This window comes from Monodon monoceros, unplaced genomic scaffold, assembly GCF_005190385.1.
Source record: "Monodon monoceros isolate NGI ecotype Baffin Bay Population unplaced genomic scaffold, NGI_Narwhal_1 Super_Scaffold_4, whole genome shotgun sequence".
Classification (NCBI taxonomy): domain Eukaryota; kingdom Metazoa; phylum Chordata; class Mammalia; order Artiodactyla; family Monodontidae; genus Monodon; species Monodon monoceros.
The window spans coordinates 56,659,370-56,679,312 of NW_021703781.1; the positions used below are offsets into that span (position 1 = coordinate 56,659,370).

General features: G+C 45.0%; 1 protein-coding gene across 5 annotated transcripts in view; it reads left to right on the forward strand.

Annotated features, from left to right (window-relative positions):
- Positions 1 to 19,943, forward strand: part of WBP1L (WW domain binding protein 1 like) — a 68,005-nt gene that overhangs the window by 42,488 nt on the left and 5,574 nt on the right. For all 5 annotated transcript variants that reach the window (XM_029200954.1, XM_029200955.1, XM_029200957.1 and 2 more), the window contains one exon: positions 11,705 to 11,807. In XM_029200954.1, the coding sequence (XP_029056787.1) occupies positions 11,705 to 11,807 (103 nt within the window). The remainder of the gene's footprint in view (positions 1 to 11,704; positions 11,808 to 19,943) is intronic.

The window sequence follows — 19,943 nt, forward strand, 5'->3', positions numbered from 1 at the left end:
GTATAAGGTCTTAAAATACAGAAAGTTCTTTAAAGTTATTCAAGTCTTTTGGAGAGAGTGTCTGGATCCGAAGATGTTTTTAAATCTTGTTTCTCTTCTCAGGGAGACCATTTTTAATGTAACCCTTTGTTGAGGTAGAAGCAAATGGTTTCCTTGAACAGCGTGGAACTTTTTACTGGCAATAAATCTCTGGTACTAGTCTCTAGACAGGCAAGCACACAAGACAAGTCCTATTATTATTTCTTTTGCTCCCAACAAAAGCCTGCTGCAGTGGGATGGAACTGCTGAGGAAATAAACGAGGTTAAATTTAGAACTTTGCTTAAAGTGAGGAAGGTCTCTGAGACACCCCACGTGTTCTTCACGGTACAGTGAAACTGTGGTGAATCTCTTTTAAAGCACAACAGACAGCAGCAACTTAACGTGTACCTTCAGTATTTCAGATCCTTTTGAAAACTGTACCTCTTTCTAGGCAAAGAAGTGATTATTTTATTTGGTCAAGAGCCATTTTCAGGATAAAACAAAGACTTTGATGAGCTGGAACCCAGTCATAGAATACTGAACCAAAAGTCAGAAGACCAGGGTTTTGACAGTCCTGATTCTGTCAATCTGCAGCCTTAGGCTAAGTGTCAGTTTCTTATCCGTAAGATGAGGGTGGTAGCACTTCTGATCTCTTGTAGGGTGCTGGCTGGCAGGCTCAAATGTGAGGCTGGCTGTTGAAGTTTGAAAAGCTTGAGAGTCCTATATAAATGTGTATTATATAAACTGATTAGATATATGTGTGTGTTGTGTATATACCGTCATTGCTCCAAATTATGACCATGAGGCTTTGCCACATTATAAATTGTTAAAAAAAAAAAGAATGAATTCTGTTGATTAGACTATACTTATTAATTAAGGCACAGGAGGAACCTGAATATTTCAGGAAGGTTTTCTGCAACAAGAACTGAGACATAAACTTTTTTTTTAACCTAACAGTTTAGTAATTACAGAGTTCCTCAAAGGCAAATTCCGTATCTTATCTGTCATTTTTGTGCCTGTCAGCATCTATCATGAAAGTTAGGATAACCCCTAAGCATCCTGTTCTTTCCACTAAAATTCGGGCTTTAGATCCAGAAAAGATGTTCTAGCTGGGTAATCACTCTGAACCTCAGTTTCCTGGTTTCCTGTAAAAAGAGAGGAATACATAACAGGGGTAAAAATGCCTAGCTAAATGCTCGATAAACACAGGCACTGGGCAGAACTTGGTTCTCTGTCGCATTTCCTGAGTGTTGTGGCCGTAGGTTTTCCTGATTCGCTAGAGGTATTCTCCTCATCCAGTGAAGAGGGGCCCTCCTTTTTGTCTAGGTGCCTATTTTATATGGTGTGTGTAAGATGTTGCTGGAGCCTCAGTGTAGAGAGTTCAGATGTCTGCCATTTATATTTGGCCCTCTGCAGTAGGCCTTAACCTCAGGGTGAGGGGATGAATGGAGTATTACTGAACTTGAGAGCAGGAGGAGCTAATCAGATGTCCACAGGGGCCAGGCAGTGACACACCTGAGTCAAGCAGATGGGGTTACTGGCCAGGAGGGAATTCAGGGAGGCTGCGGTGGAGCCAGAGCACATACACGTCTGTGGCCCTGCCTAATAGGGCCCTGAGGGAATGTGGGCCCTGGATTTTCAGAAGCTGGAAATCTGAATTTCTCTATGAATCCTTCTCATTTTACGATGTTGACAGTTAATTCCATTTTTTAAAAAAGTTGTAAAAAAAATTTTAAAAAGGTACCGTGTGGGCATAGAACTCATTAGTGGGCCCACTGTGGTCCACGGGCCAGCAGTTTGCAATCCCTGCTCTCAAGCAGGAGGAGCAGTGATAAAGCTAACGCGAAGGGAGGGACTTGCCCTCATGACCAACTGTGGACACAAAATAGCAGAATTGCTGTCCTGCTCTGCTCGAGTGCCACCTGCTCTGTTGCATGCTACTGCTATTTTATCCCTTGGCTCCCTGCACCATCCCTTGCTGAAGATGCCATACTTCTCAGTGCATTTATTCTGTGGCAGAAGTCAGTGATGAGGGATTGCCGCGGTACCTCAACGTAGAACTGTTTTTCCTTGTAAGTGTCCAGGGGTGAAAGAGTGGCAGGTTAACCCAATGTCCTGAGCTGCTGCAGCCGGCCAGGTCCCGCAGGCCTGCATGCACTGGGACGTCGACAAGTAGCCTTTAATAAAACCATGGGCTATGTTGCAACTTCCGATCTTTGCTCTGGGATTTTCCTACCACGATCAAGTGGCTTTTTCTGAGTTTGTTACTCAGGTTCCTAATAGCAACACAGGAAATGGGTTTTAATTTCTTTGCTGGCTGCTCTGTTTGGGGCCTATTTAATGAGGATCCAGTTGCAGTGCAGCTTTGGCTGTAGCAGTACTGGTGTGGATAGGAGCGTACATAACTAACGTGTCACATTTTTAAAAATTTAAGTTTATGATCTGTTATTTGCATTTTTTTATGGAATGAGGCAGAGAGAGTATAAATAATTTTATGTGCCTTGATTCTAAGTGGCAATTCTTGAGGGTAACTATTGGGATGTGTTCAAGATTATATAAATAGAATATAAGACTGTTCCACTTCTGGAGGGCAAGAACTGTGTATATTGTATTTTTTTTAACATCTTTATTGGAGTATAATTGCTTTACAATGGTATGTTAGTTTCTGCTTTATAACAAAGTGAATCAACTATACATATACGTATATCCCCATATCTCCTCCCTTTTGCATCTCCCTCCCATCCTCCCTATATTGTATGTTTGTTATAAATCTAGGGCAGTGGTTGTCAAATTTGAATATATGTGAGCATAACCAGGGGAATATGTATTAAATTGCAATTCATCAGTCTCTGCCCCCAGAGGTTCTCAATCTACATTCTTTTTTTTTTTTTTTTTGCGGTACGCGGGGCTCTCACTGTTGTGGCCTCTCCCGTTGCGGAGCACAGGCTCCGGACGCGCAGGCTCAGCGGCCATGGCTCACGGGCCTAGCCGCTCCGTGGCACGTGGGATCTTCCCAGACCGGGGCACTAACCCGTGTTACCTGCATCGGCAGGCGGACTCTCAACCACTGTGCCACCAGGGAAGCCCTCAATCTACACTCTTAACAAATACCCCAGGTGATTTGGGGCCTATGGACCATACTTTGGGAAATGCATCTCTGTTTTGTTGCCTTTGTTGTCTAAATGTGTTCATTGCCACTTGAGGGCGAATTCACTCATTTGTGAGATGCCCTGATTTGTTCTGATTCACTGTGTTACTCTTCCTTGGATTCTTAGAGAGTGTCAGTCTTCTGGAGTCCCCAGAGAGAATTATTCCAGGGCACCCTCACAGGTTGAAGTAAAGGGACCAAGTCCCTCCTATAGCAGGGGTCCCAGGGGCTCCCCTTCAGCAGCACACACTGCAGCCAAATCTTGAAGCAGCAGCTCCCCTCATTGGTTCTAGGCTTTTCTCAAATGTGTCACTAGTTCCAGGTTTTGGCTTTACCCTTTAAAGTACTTTGCAGCTGGAGGATGGGAGACTGGGTGCTCCTGAGCCCAGGGAGCTGGAGCCTAGAGCCCTTAAGGGGTAAAGTACACTATCAGATCTGAGGGGTGAGCCTGAATCTTACCAGACTGGATTTATTGGCTTGGTTAGGGGAACATGCCGAGGCTATTTGTCCTTTCGGGAAATTATTGAACGCAACAAAACAGCATAAAAATTCTTTCCTAGTATCTGGTTGCATACAAAGCAGAATCTTGGTTCACTTCTTAGCAGGGGCTTGCCCTTTATCAGAAAGGAAGAAACTGGGCTCCTTTAGCTAGTAAAGCTTAAAGGAGTATTTGTCATGTGTAGTATATACTGGGAGGGATGCAAAAGTAGAATGTGACGATCCCTACCATCAAAGAAAGGGAGATTAGAATAACACCTAGGAAACAATGGGTCAGGACTCCTGTGGAATCATCCCTCTGCCTCAGTTTACTTTCCTTCATCCCCAACTCTTCTGTAATTGCCTCCCACATTTCAAGATGTGTACCCTTGGGACTTCCATGGCAGTCCAGTGATCAAGACTCCGTGCTTCCACTGCAGGGGGTATGGGTTCGATCCCTGGTTGGGGAACTAAGATCTCGCATACCACCCAGTGCACCCCCCAAAAATGTGTGCCCTTGAACAATTATACTTACTTCCTGGAGCTCTTCAAACAGCCTTAAAACCGTTAGTAGGGGGAAAGTGACTTTAACTTTCTTATTGTAAAAGTAGAGGTAAATCCACAAAACTTTTAAGAGTGTATTTTATGACCACCTACAGATCATTTTCTAAGGATCTGGACCTGAAAGTGTTGCATTTTCAGAATTTAAAGATGCTGTCTAGGATAGAACAAAAATAGCTGATTCTGAGTTAAAGTTGCTTGCCTGTTGTACAAGGCCTATGAGGTATGGCCTCTTTCTGAATTCTCAGTTCTTCCTTTCACATTATTCTTTCTTAGATTCACTGTACTCAGCCACACTAGCCTTCTTTCTTTTCCTAGAGCACACCAGGTTCATTCCTGCATTGGTGTCTTTGCATACACTTGACATTCCCTCTGCCTGGAACACTGTTCCTACAGGTCTGCTGTCTCCTTCTCATCATTCAGGGCACAACTCAGACATCACCCTCTCAGGGAGGCCTTTCCTGACTGCCCCATGTAAAACCCTTTGTCCTATTATACTGTTTTATTATCCTTGTGAAGCTTATTACTACGTTAAATTCTAATTTCACTTGTTAATTCTCAGCCTTCGCCCACTGGAATGTATTTAAGATCTTTTTGTCTTTGTTGTTCTCCAGTTTCAAACAATGTGCCCAGGTGTGAGTTTATTATTGTCTGAAAATTCCCTATCTTTAATCAGTTCTGGAAATTTTTCAGTTATCTCTTTAAATATTGACTCTCCTCCATTTTCCTCTTTCCTTCTTGAGCTTCTTATTTCTCATTTTCCATTTCTATGTTTTCTCTTAATTGGTAGAAGCTGGTTGCTGGGTGATTTTCTCAGATCTGCTTTCCAGTTCACTAATTCTCTCTTTAACATGGTCTAATCTCTGTGTAACCCACCTGTTGAGTTTTTAATTTTAATAACTATTTTTCTACAAGTTTTGTTTTTTCCTGAAATCCATTTGGTCACTGTCTCTTTTTTAGTATGTTCTTTTCTCATGTTTTTCTTTTTGGCTTTAATCATTTGAAACACGTATATATATTACAGTTTATCTGATCATTCTATTAAGTTTTTCTGGAGAGTCTTATCCACCTATTTGTTGAACTTCCCACATCTTGTTTGTGATGGATTATTTTTACGTAAGTTTTTATATTTTGTGTGAGCTCATCTTCAACAGAGCTTTATCTGTGGGCATCTTTCATGCCCTGATTGAGGGTAGGTCTCTTTAGAGTTTTACGTTTCTTCTACCAGATGTCCCATTCTGGGACTCCTTTTTTTTTTTTTTTTTGGACTGCATTGGGTCTTCATTGCTGCTCATGGCCTTTCTCTAGTTGTGGCGAGTGGGGGCTACTCAGCTACTCTGTTGTGGTGAGCTTGCTTCTCATTGCAGTGGCTTCTGTTGTTGCGGAACACAGGCTCTAGGCACACGACCTTTAGTAGTTGTGGCATGAGGGCTCAGTGGTTGTGGCTCATGGGCTCTAGAGTGCAAGCTCAGTAGTTGCGGCGCACCAGATTGGGTGCTCTGTGGCATGTGGGAATCTTCCCGGACCAGGGATTGAACCCATGTCCCCTGCACTGGCAGGCGGATTCTGAACCACTGCACCACCAGGCAAGTCCTGGGATTACTTTTTGTGTTAAAATTTTGGCTTGGGGATTCTCAGACTATGTAGTAGCACAATTTAGATCTCAAATTAGCTTGCGGAAAAGCCGATGGTTACAGATTATTAGAAGAGATACTTTTTCCCTCTCAATTCAGACCTTTCTTATTGTTACTGTGTGCCAAAGGGCTAATTTTTTTCTAGTCTGCTCTGTCTCTTTGAAGGGTCTTCACCTGATATTGGGACTCAGTTCCAATTCCCTGTTTTAGGTGGACCCAAGAAAACAAACAGCCCTTCTTTCCACGGCAGCTGGGAAGGCCAGATCTCATTTAACACTGTAGTTTCTAGTTCCCCACCCCCAACATTTTTGGTCCGAGGGCTCTTCCTTGCTTTATTGCAAGCTCAGCTGTGTAATTAAAAGAATATATATATTTATATATATAAATTCTTTATTGAATTTGTTATAATATTGCTTCTGTTTTACGTTTTGGTTTTTTGGCCGTGAGGCATGTGGGATCTTAGCCCCCCGACCAGGGATCGAATCCGCACCCCCTGCATTAGAAGGTGAAGTCTTAACCACTGGACCGCCAGGGGAGTCCCAAAAGAATATTATCATATTTTTAAAGTTACCTACCCAGCTACATTGCTAGAAGCAGGATCTTTTCCTCTAGAATCTCTTGCTCAATGTGGTAGCTGTAGCATCCAACACAGTGCCTGGCAAGTGGGGAAAGGGTATCAATACATACTTGTTATTTGATTTGTAGAAATGGATGTTTCCATTCCTTTCCCCTGTAGAGAAGGCCAGAGATGGTGCTCCAAATTCATTCATATCCAGCAGCCAAGAGATTTAGCATCTGTGCTTTAACATCCTGTGAAGGATTTCAATTTTCCTATTTTTCACTTTTAAACTTTAAAACTTCACCGCTTTCCTAAGGGCATGAAGGTGCTGTTGCCAGTTGCTAGCAGGGTTTTCCAGCCCCATAAATTGGCAAATTAAAACCATGCCCGGGGAACCATTACTGCTCAGTGTCTTTTTATGCTGGCACTTTGAAAGTTCTTACACTGATCAAATTGACCTTTACAGTGGCTCAGTAAGAATAGCAACTCTAAGACGTTGAAACTCTTAAGGAAAATGATGTTAGTCCCATAGTTTATGCTGCTGCCAAAGAGATGAGGTAACTTTTTGCATATGTGCAAAAGGCATACTATTCATCCTCTTCCACTGTAAATAATGTTCTTTCCAGGGCGGTGTTGGTCTTGCTTCCTGCTTCTTCACACCTGTGCTTTTTGTTTGGTGACCATATGTGCCCCGTTTCTTGAAGCTGGTCACCGCGGCACCAGAGCTGAAGGCACACATTTAACAAATGAGGATCTTTATGGTCATCATCACAATCATTCTGAGGTGAAAGACCTCAGCGTAAGAGCATATGTTATTCACCCAAAGTTTCTTTATGACAGGTCTACGTTTCTAGCATATTTGGGCCAGGAGTTTGTGCAAATGAAAACATTGCCTGGGAAAAAAATATCTTTAAAATGCAAATCTCATCTTGTCCCTGCTTACCTAACTTCCTTACCTATTTGTTCAGCCATTTCCTAGCTAAAGGGCTTTTCTTGTACCATTTCCTTTTCTTGGAATGTTCTTCCCATCCCTCTTCCCTAGTTACTAACTTTCTAACCATCCTGGCAATCTCAGTTCAAGCTTACCCTCCTCACAGCTCTCTGGACCTCCTTGACTAATTCCTAGTTCTTAATTATTGTAAGCTTTCACCAAATCACATACTTTTCCTTCCTACAGTTTTATCTCTATGATTACTTTATCATCTTTCATTAGACTTTAAGCTCCATGAGGGTAAGAGCGTGACTGCTTTGGCCTTTTATGTTTCCATTGTGTTCCCCACCACTGGTTCAGTGCTGGTGCAGGGTAGGTACTCAGTAAATGTTGAAGGAAGGAGTGAAGGCCCTGTGTTCCCCAATGGGACAAACACCATTCTGCTTTTCAGAAAATCAGTATGTGAAAATAATGACCTTTCAAACAAAGAAGAGAGGAAGCCCAAGCATGTTGCCCCTCCTCACTGCCAAGCAGAAGATGTTCCCAAAGTCAAAGAGCTCCACAAGGGCAGGGCCCTTATCTTTTCCCTCAAAGATGAAATGTTGATTTTGTTTGGTTTGGGGCTTTTAAGTGGATTTATTTAAGCATCTGAAGTGTAAAAAGCAAGTGAAGAAGTATAACTTAAACCAAGGAGGCTGTAGCTTAATAGTTAAAAGCTCAGGCTCTGGAGTCAGATGAATTAGATTGAACTGCTTCCTAGCTGTGTGGCCTCCAGCAAGTGACTTAGCCTCTGTTGACCTCAATTCTCTTATGCTACCCTCTTCATAGTGGTGCTTTCAAGTTTAGATGAAGGAAGACTTGTAAGGCATTTAGAACAGTGCCTGGCACATAGCAGGTACTCAGTATACACTAGCCGTATTATTCACCCCAGCTCATTCTGCCTTCACAGAGGCTGCATAGCCATTGTTTCATTCAGCAAACCTTTGTGTGCCAAGCACTGTGCTCATTCTTGGAGTTGGGGAGGGGGATTAAGGAGACAGAGCTCCTGCCCATAGGGAGTGCACGATATAACTCTCGTTCACTCTTGAGAAGGGGGGGTGGGGTGGGATATTAACTTCCCACTCTTCAAGACTTGGCCTGAACAACATAATATGTGTGTAGTGCTTGGAGATGCTTGGAAGAAAAGCAAAGGGTGCTCATAAAGAGTGCTGAGAATTTTTCATGTTTGAACTTGCCATTGCATTCTCTCTAGTTCCTTTTTCTATTCTTCATGTGTCTGAAGCAGCCCACATTGCCAGTAAACTTTACTCTTCTGAGAAATAGTTCTAAGTGAATGCAGAGTGCTGTTTATTGAATGGTCTTTCATGCCCAACAATAATGGCTCATAGAATAACGTTGATATTGAGCGCTCAGAGAAGTTAAGTCATTTACCCAAGTTACACTGTAGTAAGCATAGTGTGAGAACTGGGCTTTGAACCCAGATCTGACTGAATCTTTACCATTTGTATCTTGAGCTGCCTGGAGATCCTTGAAAGTCCTCTGGGTGACTTCCTCATACAGGGAAGGGTGGAAGAGCACCAAGCAACATTTGCACACCTCTGTTCTTTGCTTTGACTGAGAGGAGGCATAGATTACAGGAGCTCTTGCATTGGCTCGAGGCTGCTGTCAAAGGGAATGGGAGGTGGGTAGGCTAATAAACCCTTTGGGTTTAAGGAGACATGAGTGAGCATCTTAACCAGCTCTAGGGCCATTGAATAACTTGTCCAGAGTGCCATTCCTCTGTAATGGCAGAGCTAGGGCCAAACACAAGGCTTCTGGATTTTCCTTTCATACCAGAAGGTCTCTTTCTCTGGAGGAGCTCATGACACTCACATCTCGCTACCTTCTTAATCCTTCATGTCTTCCTTGCTAAAGGTCCATGAACCCACATCTTGTCTTCTTTACCTGCCTACCTGCTTTCCTTCCTTCTGCAGCAGAAAATGACAGTTCCCATAACCAAGATCATCTCAGGCAACTTGGGGACTCTACTTGCGGGGAGGAAAGCAAGGGATGAGATACACTGGGTAAAAAGTATTTGAGGGGCTTCCCTGGTGGCGCAGTGGTTGAGAGTCCGCCTGCCGATGCAGGGGGCATGGGTTCGTGCCCCGGTCCGGGAAGATCCCACATGCCGCGGAGCGGCTGGGCCCGTGAGCCGTGGCCGCTGAGCCTGTGCGTCCGGAGCCTGTGCTCCGCAACGGGAGAGGCCACAGCAGTGAGAGGCCCGCGTACAGAAAAAAAAAAAAAAAAAGTATTTTGAGGAACTGAGTTAAGTGATGCTGCCACAGTCTGCTGTCCCTGGGAAAGTGGAGGCAGAGCAGGGAAGAAGAGTGGGGTTCTGTTTACACTGGGCTTCCTGCCTCGGGGGATGGGAGAGCCAAGGGAAAAGCTGACACCAGTAGGTCATGAGGATGCCACTTGTTTAGATTTCAGACACGTTCTATTTCATGCCTCACAGAGGACCAGTTGGCTGCCCTGTGTTCCGAGCCTGGACCTCATCTGGTGAATTTTCTTGAGGCAGAAGTGTCCCTGGATTCTTTCATGTGTCAGAGTGTAGGCAGCGCGGCCTCTTTCAGAAACTATGTGGACAGTTTGAACTGTACTCTTGTGAGCCAGGCCAGAAGAATGGCATTTCAGGGCCTGGTAAACTTGGGAGAAACTTTTTGATGTCCTTAGGAAAGCAGTGTTTTGCTCTGAAGTCAAGAGGGAGAGGGTGTGTTCTAGCAAAAGCAACGAACACAGATCTGCCTTCTCCACGTGCGTCAGGCCTCAGAGGAGACATCCCACTGGACAGCCACCTGCTAGGTGTGCCATTTTACTTATGGCGGACACAGGAAGGCAAAGATAGGAAGAACTCTGTTTGCAATACTATTGTGAAACCCTCATTGTCAGAGTCGACAAATGCCTTTCCCATGTTTCCTTCTTCCTAAACCCCTTTATACCAGGGTGTAAGACTCTTAAAGACCAGGAAACACCTGAGGATGTGGTGGAAATACACACTGAGCCAGGGATCTGGGTTGTAGCCATGCCCTTTCTTTTGTCCTCGTGGCTTCAGGTGCCCAGCCTCTAGCCCTGTAGACAGTCGCTGGAGTGCTTTGTTTGTACCCTTGGCCAAACAGACAGCGTAGTATAAAGCAAGACCCAGAGAACAGGAACCGACCCTGTGACTTGAGTTTCCACTGGCAGACGTCCGCCCGGATGTACACTGTGGGCAGGGTCAGCCTGAGTAGCAGCACATATAATACTGTGGTTTTAGTTTCTTTGCTGAGCAGGGTTTTTTCCCTTCTTAGCTCTGTGCCTCTTGAGGTTAGGGACAATTTCTTATTCATCGTTGTATCCCTCGTACCCAACCCGGTGCTTGGCACAAAGACTGTGTCCAGTCACTGCATGTGTTACTTATTTAGAACAAAGAAATGTTGAAAGCCAGATCTTCTATGTCTCATCATATGCATTGTGACCCAGAGGACATTTGAGGCTGAAGTTTAGGTCAGCCGGTGGGGTATTTCATATCTTAACTACGAAATATAAAAAAACCTTTCCACCTCCATCCCCATCCACCAGTGCTGTGAATAGAATTTGGCAAAATGCTAGATGGTTACTCAGCGGTGCCCTTTCTGTAGCTGTCCCTGACAAGGGACAGTGTGAATCCTAGATCCAGTCAAGATTATTAAGAGATCATTTGGTAAGCAAAAAAGGATCTAGCAAATTAAAATTGGACTAGGTCACCTGAGCAAGTCACCCCTTTTCTTAAGATTGAAAGAATTTTAGTAGCAAGATTTTTAGCCTTCTTTTGAATCACACTGTAATTAACCTTGGAGATATGTGTTTTGAAGGGAAGATGGACTGACTGACCAGATGCCAATCCTAGAATACGTGCTGCCTTCATTATTCTGGGAACTTTCACAGAGAAACCGGATTTATTTAAAATATACAGCCTATTACAGGAGAATCACCACCTTCTTACTGGCTGAGTTTAGGACCAGAACGTGGAGTGTTTCTGCTTAGATATAAAGAAAGCAAGGAGGAGAACTCTGCTCTTTACCAGTCGGCTTTGTGTACTGAATCCTCTTCCCCCTTTAATAAACCATATTATTTTTCTTAAATCTGCTGTTGTTGTGTGGTTCTTTCTTTCTCTCTCTCTCTCTCCCTCCCTCCCTCCCTCCCTTCCTTTCTCTCTCTGTTTCTCTCTCTCTCTCTCTCTTTCTTTTCTTTCAATAAACATTTGTACAAACCGTTTTGGTGGAAGGTGAGCAGGGGATCAGTAAGAGGAGGATGAGAAGAAAAGTAGTGTTTAAAAGCTATAATTTAATATGCTACAGTGTTTTTTTATTTCTTTTAGGATAAGGAAACCTGCGTGGGTACCAACAATCAAAGCTACATCTGTGACACAGGACACTGCTGTGGACAGTCTCAGTGCTGCAACTACTACTATGAACTCTGGTGTAAGTCCTTGCCTGGGGATGTCTTGGCATCCCAGGGTCTCGGTTACTGCCTCTGCTCATTGGGAAACCATAGGCTGGTCAGCCCTTTTCTTATTCTCTTGGAGGCAGTGTTGGTGAGCAGAATCTGCTTCCAGGTTCTAGAAGCGATCTCTCTGCAGAGGAGGAGAGCTCTGGTGCTCTTCGGACACCATGCGCTAAAGACCGGATAACATGGTCCTGAGCCTTCTTAAGAAGCCGTGGTTAGCAGGTCTGCTGCAAAATTTCCTGAATGGGGTTCTCTTTGATGCCCTCTCCTGGGTGTGCCGAGCAGTGACAACAACTTACATTCTCTCATGGGCCAGCCCAGGTGCCCAGGCTCGTCATCTTTGCAAAGAGAGGTTTGCAGCAGCCAAGCTGCTGTGAATACTGGGCTGCTCTCTGTGGATGGCTGTAATGCCATTTTCTTGTAAGAAGCACCAGGGTTTCCAGAATTCCCCAGAGATCATCAAGGAGCTGCCTCTGTTTCTGAGGGTCCCTCTCAAAGGGATAATCTTTTCCTAGGTCCTTGCCGACAGAGCCCTCCTGGAGAGAAGGAGTCTATAGGTTCAGCCCCTTTTCTTCCTTCCCCAGATCACAAACTGAAGTGTCTAGAGGCTTCTCCAGTCTACCTAACCTGTTACTGTCAGCTCAGTGCCATGTGGAGACAATCCTCGTCTTGCCACTGCTTGGTGGCAGCCAGGACTGCTTGCACCTTCCAGAGTTGCACAAGGGTGGTGACATTGCTGTGGTCTTCAGGGAGTGACCCAGGCTTGGAGAGGTCACTAAAGCCCTTTGTACTCTAATCTTCTTGGAACTCAGACGAGACACTGTAGGATGCTGGACAAAGAAGGGGAGGATGGGAGGGTCCTAAGGGCAGAGAGTTGCCAGGTGACCAGCATGCAGTGGTTCTCATAACTGTCTGTTGCTAGAGGAAACGCTAACTGTTTCCCCAGAGAATTCTAAGCCCCCATCACTCCCTCCATTTGGAAACAAACTTTGTGCTTGCTGGTCAACCATGCCCTTACCATCACCACCATCTCTTCCCTTTTTCCCCTTCTCCTTTCTGATCTCCCCATTCCCCCCACATCAGTGATATGGTCAGAAAGCAGCTAGAAGGGCTATTGTTTGAAATGCAAAGGAAATTAGACTATTGGCTGGGAAGCCTCTCCCTCTAAATGCAAATGGATCTTGTAGCCAGTGGGAGTGGGTCCTACAAACAGGACCTCTCCTCACTCTTGTCCTTTCCTTTTGAGGACGGGCTCAGGGGTGGCTAAGGGCAGACTCCTCCCCAAGGAGAGAACAGGGTTCAAGATGTCCCCACCAGTCCTGCAAGCATTATATAAGCAGCAGCAAAGGCAGGCCTGGAGTTGTTGGTGCTATTTTAGAAGGGGTGGGGCTGAGGGACTCACTAGAGAAACACAAAGTGCCAGGCAGGTGGACAGTCTGTGTTTAAATGTTTCAAAATGCAGATAACCGCAGGGCTCAAATTCTCCCTCCCACCCCTTGTTAAAACAAAAGTTGAAGCTGGGCTGCCAAAAAGCCATAGAGCTGCAGCTTGTTTTTCTGGGGCCCGGCCCAGGCGGCATCAGTTGCGGAAAGAATGGAGTTGCTGATGGCCCCCATCTCAGATTGACAGAGCCTCCTGGGCTGTTGGCAGAGCAGACTCAGTAGCCACCAGAATTGGGTCACCAAAGCCAGGGCTGGGGGTGGGGCGGCTGGGACAGGGAGACCCAGGTGGCAGGGTGGCAGGCAGTCTGGGAACCAGGCACTTCGTCCCGAGGGCCTGAAGAAAGCCAGGGGAAGAGCTACACAGTGGCTCATTACCTCCAGTTGTGGTCAGCCGGGGAAAGGAGAAGGTCAGATGGAGACCAGAGTCTGGACGGGGAGGAAAGACTCACCCCTGTACAAGTTGGCCCATGCTTTCCAAGCTCTGGGGGGACGGAGACTGTAAAAGCCAAACTTCCTCTTGTCTGTGCCCAGAAATGGCTTTTTGGTCAGAAGATGCCCAGTGAGTGTTCTGCCCCTCTCGGAATTCTTTGGTTTTCCTCCTCCTTAGGGACCTGGCCTCGGCCTGATGTGTAGAGGAGGGAGGTTGAGCGTAGGAATGAGCCCTTTCAGTTCTCCTCAGAACTGTGCTTTTTGCGCTTTGAACCCTGTTCCCTCTAATTGCCTCTGAACTTTGCCTGAAATGTGAAAGTAATGGGCTTTGCATTATTCTTTTTGTCTCTTTCCTTTGGAAGGAAAAAAAATCTCAGCCAGGAAATCCTTGGCAGGGTTTTTGTCAAAGTACCTCTTTAACCATAGTTGCCTACAGGGAAGGCCTCACGGAAAAACAAATGCCATTTCTGCCAACCCTCATACCACTACTTAGCTGAATTTTCCTGTGTGCTGAGGACTGTCTCGCACACACACATACACACACAGAGCCCACTTTACACAGACACACAAGCACACACAGACCTTAAGCTTCAGCCAGCGCCCTTACTCCCGTGTCTTTTCAGTCTCTTGTAACGTTAAGCCAGGGGTCATTCCTGGGTCTGCATCAGTGCGGAAGTGAGGGTCCTGTTTACCACTGCCGTGGCTGAGGCTATAAGAACCTGGCCATTGTTATTATTATCATCCCATGCATTTTCATGGCACTTGTACTTTCAGTCATCATTCAGTCATCTATTCAGCAAACTCTTACTCCAGTGGTTTCAGACTTTGGCAAGCATCTGCGTTTCCTGGAGGGCTTATTAAAGCATGGATTTCTGGGCCCCAGTCCCAGAGTTTTTGATTCAATAGGTCTGAGGTGGACCTGAGAATTTGCAATTCTAACAAGTTCCTACTGGATGCTGTGGCCTCTTCTGTGTTAGAGCGTGTGGGGAGACAGAATCCTTGCCATCAAGAAGGGAGTCTCTGAGCAGAGAGAGGAGATAAGACAACGTGCCTCACTAGTAATGCAAAGTAGAGAGTGGAGTGTACGTGCAAGGACTGCGATGTATGTGCCAGGAGAGTTTGCTTTAGCTGGACAGGATTCAGGCAGGCTGCATGGAGGAGGTGGCATTTGAGGTAGGCCTTAAAAGGTGGATGGGATTTAAGCACATGGAGAAGGGTAGAATGACTTCCCAGGGTGAAGAATACCAAACACCATAGGTCAAGGCCTCATGGGAAAGAAGAGAGCATGCATCTCATTAACCTTTCCCCTGTGGCCATGGGGCTGGGCTGTGGGGCTCGACCAGGGGAGATGAGGGTGCTGACGTGCATAGAACTCTGCTGTGTGCCTGGCACTCATTAAGTTCTTCACACACGTCAGCTCAGCCCGCCCCAAATACAACCCTGCCAGGTACACATATCCTGTTTCTCAGGACCAGGGGCGTTAAGTAGCCAGTCAGTTGGTCGCAGCTGAGTAGTGGGGTCAGTGTGCCTCACACAAAGCTACCCCCTTCCTGAACTCTTCAGTGCCAGGCTGGAAGGGTGGTGGGCCCAGGTCGTGAAAGGTCTCGAATGTGCACGCTTGAGTACTCTGCATACAGATACTAACTCGGTAATCCTCACAATGACCAAGTAGGTAGAAACCATTATTCTCTCCATTTTACAGATGAGGGAAGTAAAGACAAAATGATCAAGGTCACAAAGCTAGGAAACGAAACTTGTCCAGTCTTTCCGATGAAGTTGCAAGTCCTCTAAAGTCTTCATTTCCCAAATTCAGTCCTTTTTCCACAGCGGCAGTATCAGGAGCTCCTGCTAAGAGCTATCAGGGGCCAGGGAGGTCACCCACCATCCTGTGGGCTAGAAGGAGAGCTAGTTGACAGTATACTTTGGCTTCCTAATGAGGAATTTCCTGCCAGTTGGGGAGTGGTGTTTTCCCAAGTTTATAGTGAGCTCTGGGGCACGTGACTCAGTGATTGTTTTTAAAAACATGTTTTCCACTTTGCTTAGCATGACAAACGCGTCCCACCATGAGGTCACAGCTTTCAAAGGTCAGTGAGGAATATAATCTGTGGGTAGGTGTGTGTTTGGGGAGGAGGGCATGCTTCTGTCTTTCTCTGTTTGGCTCTTTCAGTAGGTTTTCCTTTTTAAAACTTTCCTCCTTGTTTGTGAAATCTAGTGAAAAGATCAAAAGCTTGTACAGCTCCATAGGTACTAGTCTGGACGGTCCCCCTTTTAAAGCTGATGGGACACGGCTTTGACTAGAATAGCTGCCAATAGCATCCGTTTTGTGAGGGTCAAACCAAGAATGCCTTCTGTCTTCCCACATGAACTCCATCAAGTTGGACCAGTCCTTAGGGGCCTTTTCTGGACCTGTGCTAATGCCTCATTACCCCACTAGGCCCCTTCTGCTCCCAAGTTAGTTTTCTCCTAGTGTTGATCCACACTATCACTTTGTGATACTATATTAGAAATGCAAAACTCAGTTCGAGATTTTATATCACGTCATGTAAGTGGTACGTGGTCGGGAGAGGTTTTCTGTCCATGACACCACATGAACAGAAGCAGCTGATGGAATTTCAGTAAACATGTGAGCCTTCTGGTGCTGTTCAATATAACTGGGGTAACTCTGCCAAGGGCATGCCTTCCTCTTGTCTCATTTCTTCCCCCAGCCTCTTTCTACCCTGCCTCATTTTTCCTTAAAAAAAAAAAAAAGACCTATTTTTCTATTATATTTCTAGCTCAATAGAACTCAGGCTTTTTCTGGAATAAGGATTCTCTTAAGAATCTGGTGAACATTTTAAATCCTTTCCCCCAGAAAAACCTACAAAGATACTGCATCAGTCAGGATAGGCGAGAGGTTATGCTCAGTAATAAACAAGTCCAAACTCCTAGTGGCCCTAAAACAACAGGTTTATTACTCACACTATATGTCCATCACAGGTTGGATGAGAACTTTGTTCCTACTTCTTTATCCCCTGGGGCCAGACTGACCCTGAAGTCACTATCTGGAATGTTACGGCTTGCCATGGCAGAAGGGAGACTAACAGAGGGTCTCACATCAGCAAGAAATGTTCTGGCCTCTAAGTGACACCTGTCACTTCCAATCTCAATTTATCAGTTAGAATCTGCCCCAAAGTGTCACAATCATAAGGGCACCAGGAAGTTCAAGCCTACCCACATGCCAGGATGGGGGAGAACCAGAAATATTTGGCCAACATAAAAACCAGTGCCTGAGATTTTTCTTATTAAAAGCCTATTATAGGGCTTCCCTAGTGGTGCAGTGGTTGAGAATCCACCTGCCAATGCAGGGAACACGGGTTCGAGCCCTGGTCTGGGAAGATCCCACATGCTGCAGAGCAGCTAAGCCCAAGCGCCACAGCTACTGAGCCTGCGCTCTAGAGCCCACGAGCCACAACTACTGAGCCCATGTGCCACAGCTACTGAAGCCTGCACGCCTAGAGACTGTGCCCCACAACAAGAGAAGCCACCGCAATGAGAAGCCTGCGCACCGCAGGGAAGAGTAGCCCCAGCTTGCTGCAACTAAAAAGAAAGCCCACACGCAGCAACGAAGACCCAATGCAGCAAAAAATAAATAAATAAATAACTTTATTTTTTTTTAAAGGCCGTCATAATATAGCTGAGAAGTTTTGCCTTATATCATATATATTGCAGCATTAAGGCTAAAAGTTAATTTACCTTTAGGTAAGAAACAATTGAAAAAATGACTTGGGAGGTAAAAAATTGTAGAGTTTGGTGCTGATTATCTCATGGGAGAATGTACTTTGAAAATTATAAAGTAACACCGAAGTATAAAGGATTGTGAGATGATGCTGGGTAGTATAAAAAAGTGGTTAGCCGAGAATCTTTTGACTTGACTCTAAAATACACTTGGAGCCAGGCTCTTCAGCAGAATGCATTGTGCTTATTTGTGCCGCTTCCTTTGGGTGTGACCCCACCCCGGGAGGCTGGGAGCTGAACAGATCTTAGGGGCTGGAGGAGACGTTACAGGACCGCAGCGGGAAGCCAGTTCACTCCCAGAGCTCCTTTCTGGCCTCAAAACCGTTTCCTGAGGGCTCCTCTTACAGTGTCCAGTCTCCAGTTGGTGAGCATTGGAAGGAGAGAAGTGCAAGTTAAGTTAAGCAAATGTCAGCAGCGACTCCGGGAAGGACCACAAGGGAGACTTCTGACTTCAACTTACATTTATGAACTCTGGTTAGGAATGGGGTTTTTCTGTCTGCTGATGGGAAATGGGGAAGAGATTCTCTGCCCATTGTCCTCCACCTGCTGTCCCGTTGCTAGACCTCAGCAGAAGGTTCAGTTGAACACCGACACGTGCTGAAAACGCAAAGGTGTTACACAGTGGTGTTGCCAGCCTGCCAGGGCTGGAAGGCTGTACTGCTATCCTGCCTTACCCGATAGGGGTGGCTCTGTGGGGAGATTCAGCCCGGACACCCCTGGAGGACAAAAGGAAACACACTGGGTGTTGCTAGAGGCCACACCCTAAATGTCAGTGGGATCTTTCAGAATGTTGTGTTCTGGTACAAACAGGAAAAAAAATCAGGGGTTTATTCATTTACAAATCTGTTTGCTGGGAGAGGGAAGCCTTTTTTTTTTTTTTTTAATGAAATTAACTCATTCTGACAAGAGATGTAGAAATACTTAACACATTCTAAACACAAATTTATAATTACAAAGCAGACAATAAAAAATATACATAACGTTTGTAATGGGAAAAACTTGAAGTTCTTCAGGAATAGAGAACAAATGAAAAATAATATAATCTATTCTCATTTAATAAAAACTCACCTTAAAATTATTCCTCAGATTTTTTTTTTTTTTTGCGGTACGCGGGCCTCTCACTGATGGCTCACGGGCCCAGCCGCTCCGCGGCATGTGGGATCTTCCCGGACCGGGGCACGAACCCGTGTTCCCTGCATCGGTAGGCGGACTCTCAACCACTGCGCCACCAGGGAAGCCCCAGATTATTTTTTTATTGAGAAAAAATATTCTTTTTTATTTCAAAGAAGTACATGTTCATCTTATCGGCAATAAGCAAAGAACAAGAGCTGGTACCAGAAAATCTTCTGTTCTATTGTCCAGGAATAATCTCATGACTAACTTTCTGATCATCCCTCTGGACATTTATATATACTTCTTTCTTAAGCAAAAATTGGGGTCATATTTTATGCTGTTTCGTAATCTTTTATTTTCATTTAATATTAGAAACATCTTTATATGTCAAATATAGTATTCTGTGAATAATTTTTTAATGATTCATATCATTTCATTGTATGAAGACATTCCCAGAGGAATTTTAAAACCTATTCAGAAATATGTTAATTTTTTTAAAGCCAGCAAAAACATAATTAGTCACAGATATTTTTAAGTTTTAACTTACTTTGTTTCCAGTTTTATGGTTTGAAAGAAGAAAAATAATTGGGAGAAGAAAATTAAAATTTCTTCTCATAATCCCACGACTTAAAATGTCACTATTTTTTCCTTCCAGTCTTTTTTTCTCTATATATATTTTTTAAAGCAAAATTGCTCATTCACTAAAAAAAAAATTAGAAGCCTTTTCTGTATACATGTGAAGATTGGAGAGGGGGTCTTATACTGCAGTTTGCCAGGGTTCTCTGAGTATGATCCAAGAGAACACAGTGGGAAATGGGAAGAAACAATCTACCTGGGGAAGAGGGCAGTAGGCTTCTCCCCTGCTCCTTTACCCCTCTCTGGAGCCCGGAGGAAGAAGGGGAGGCCACTGATGGTCCCGAGTCTAATGCAGCTGCAGGCCAAAGCGAGGTGGGAGTGGATTGTTTGTGATGGTGGGAGATGGAATTGTACCGGATTATGGCAAGAGCAGAGGAAGTTGTTTACACTCTCCAGGGAAGAAATGGGCCTGAGGAAATTAGAATTTTTCCACCTCTAACTTCAGTGACTCTTGTATGACGGAGGCGACATGGTAGAGAAAAAATTTTTATCAGGTAGCCCCTCCGAGGCCCCCGGCAGCCACTCATCTGCTGAGATGTGGGGATTCTGAGGGGCTCTTCCCTCTTGGTGGGGAGCCTGGGAGCTGTCCTTGTGGGCCTGAGCAGGGCTGGAATGGGGAGGTGGGCACCAAGAGAGGCTGAAGCATTTTCTCAGAGATCTCTTAAGATAGGAAGGGCACGTTGTCCTAAAAGGTAAGCATACTTAATGCCCCCCAAA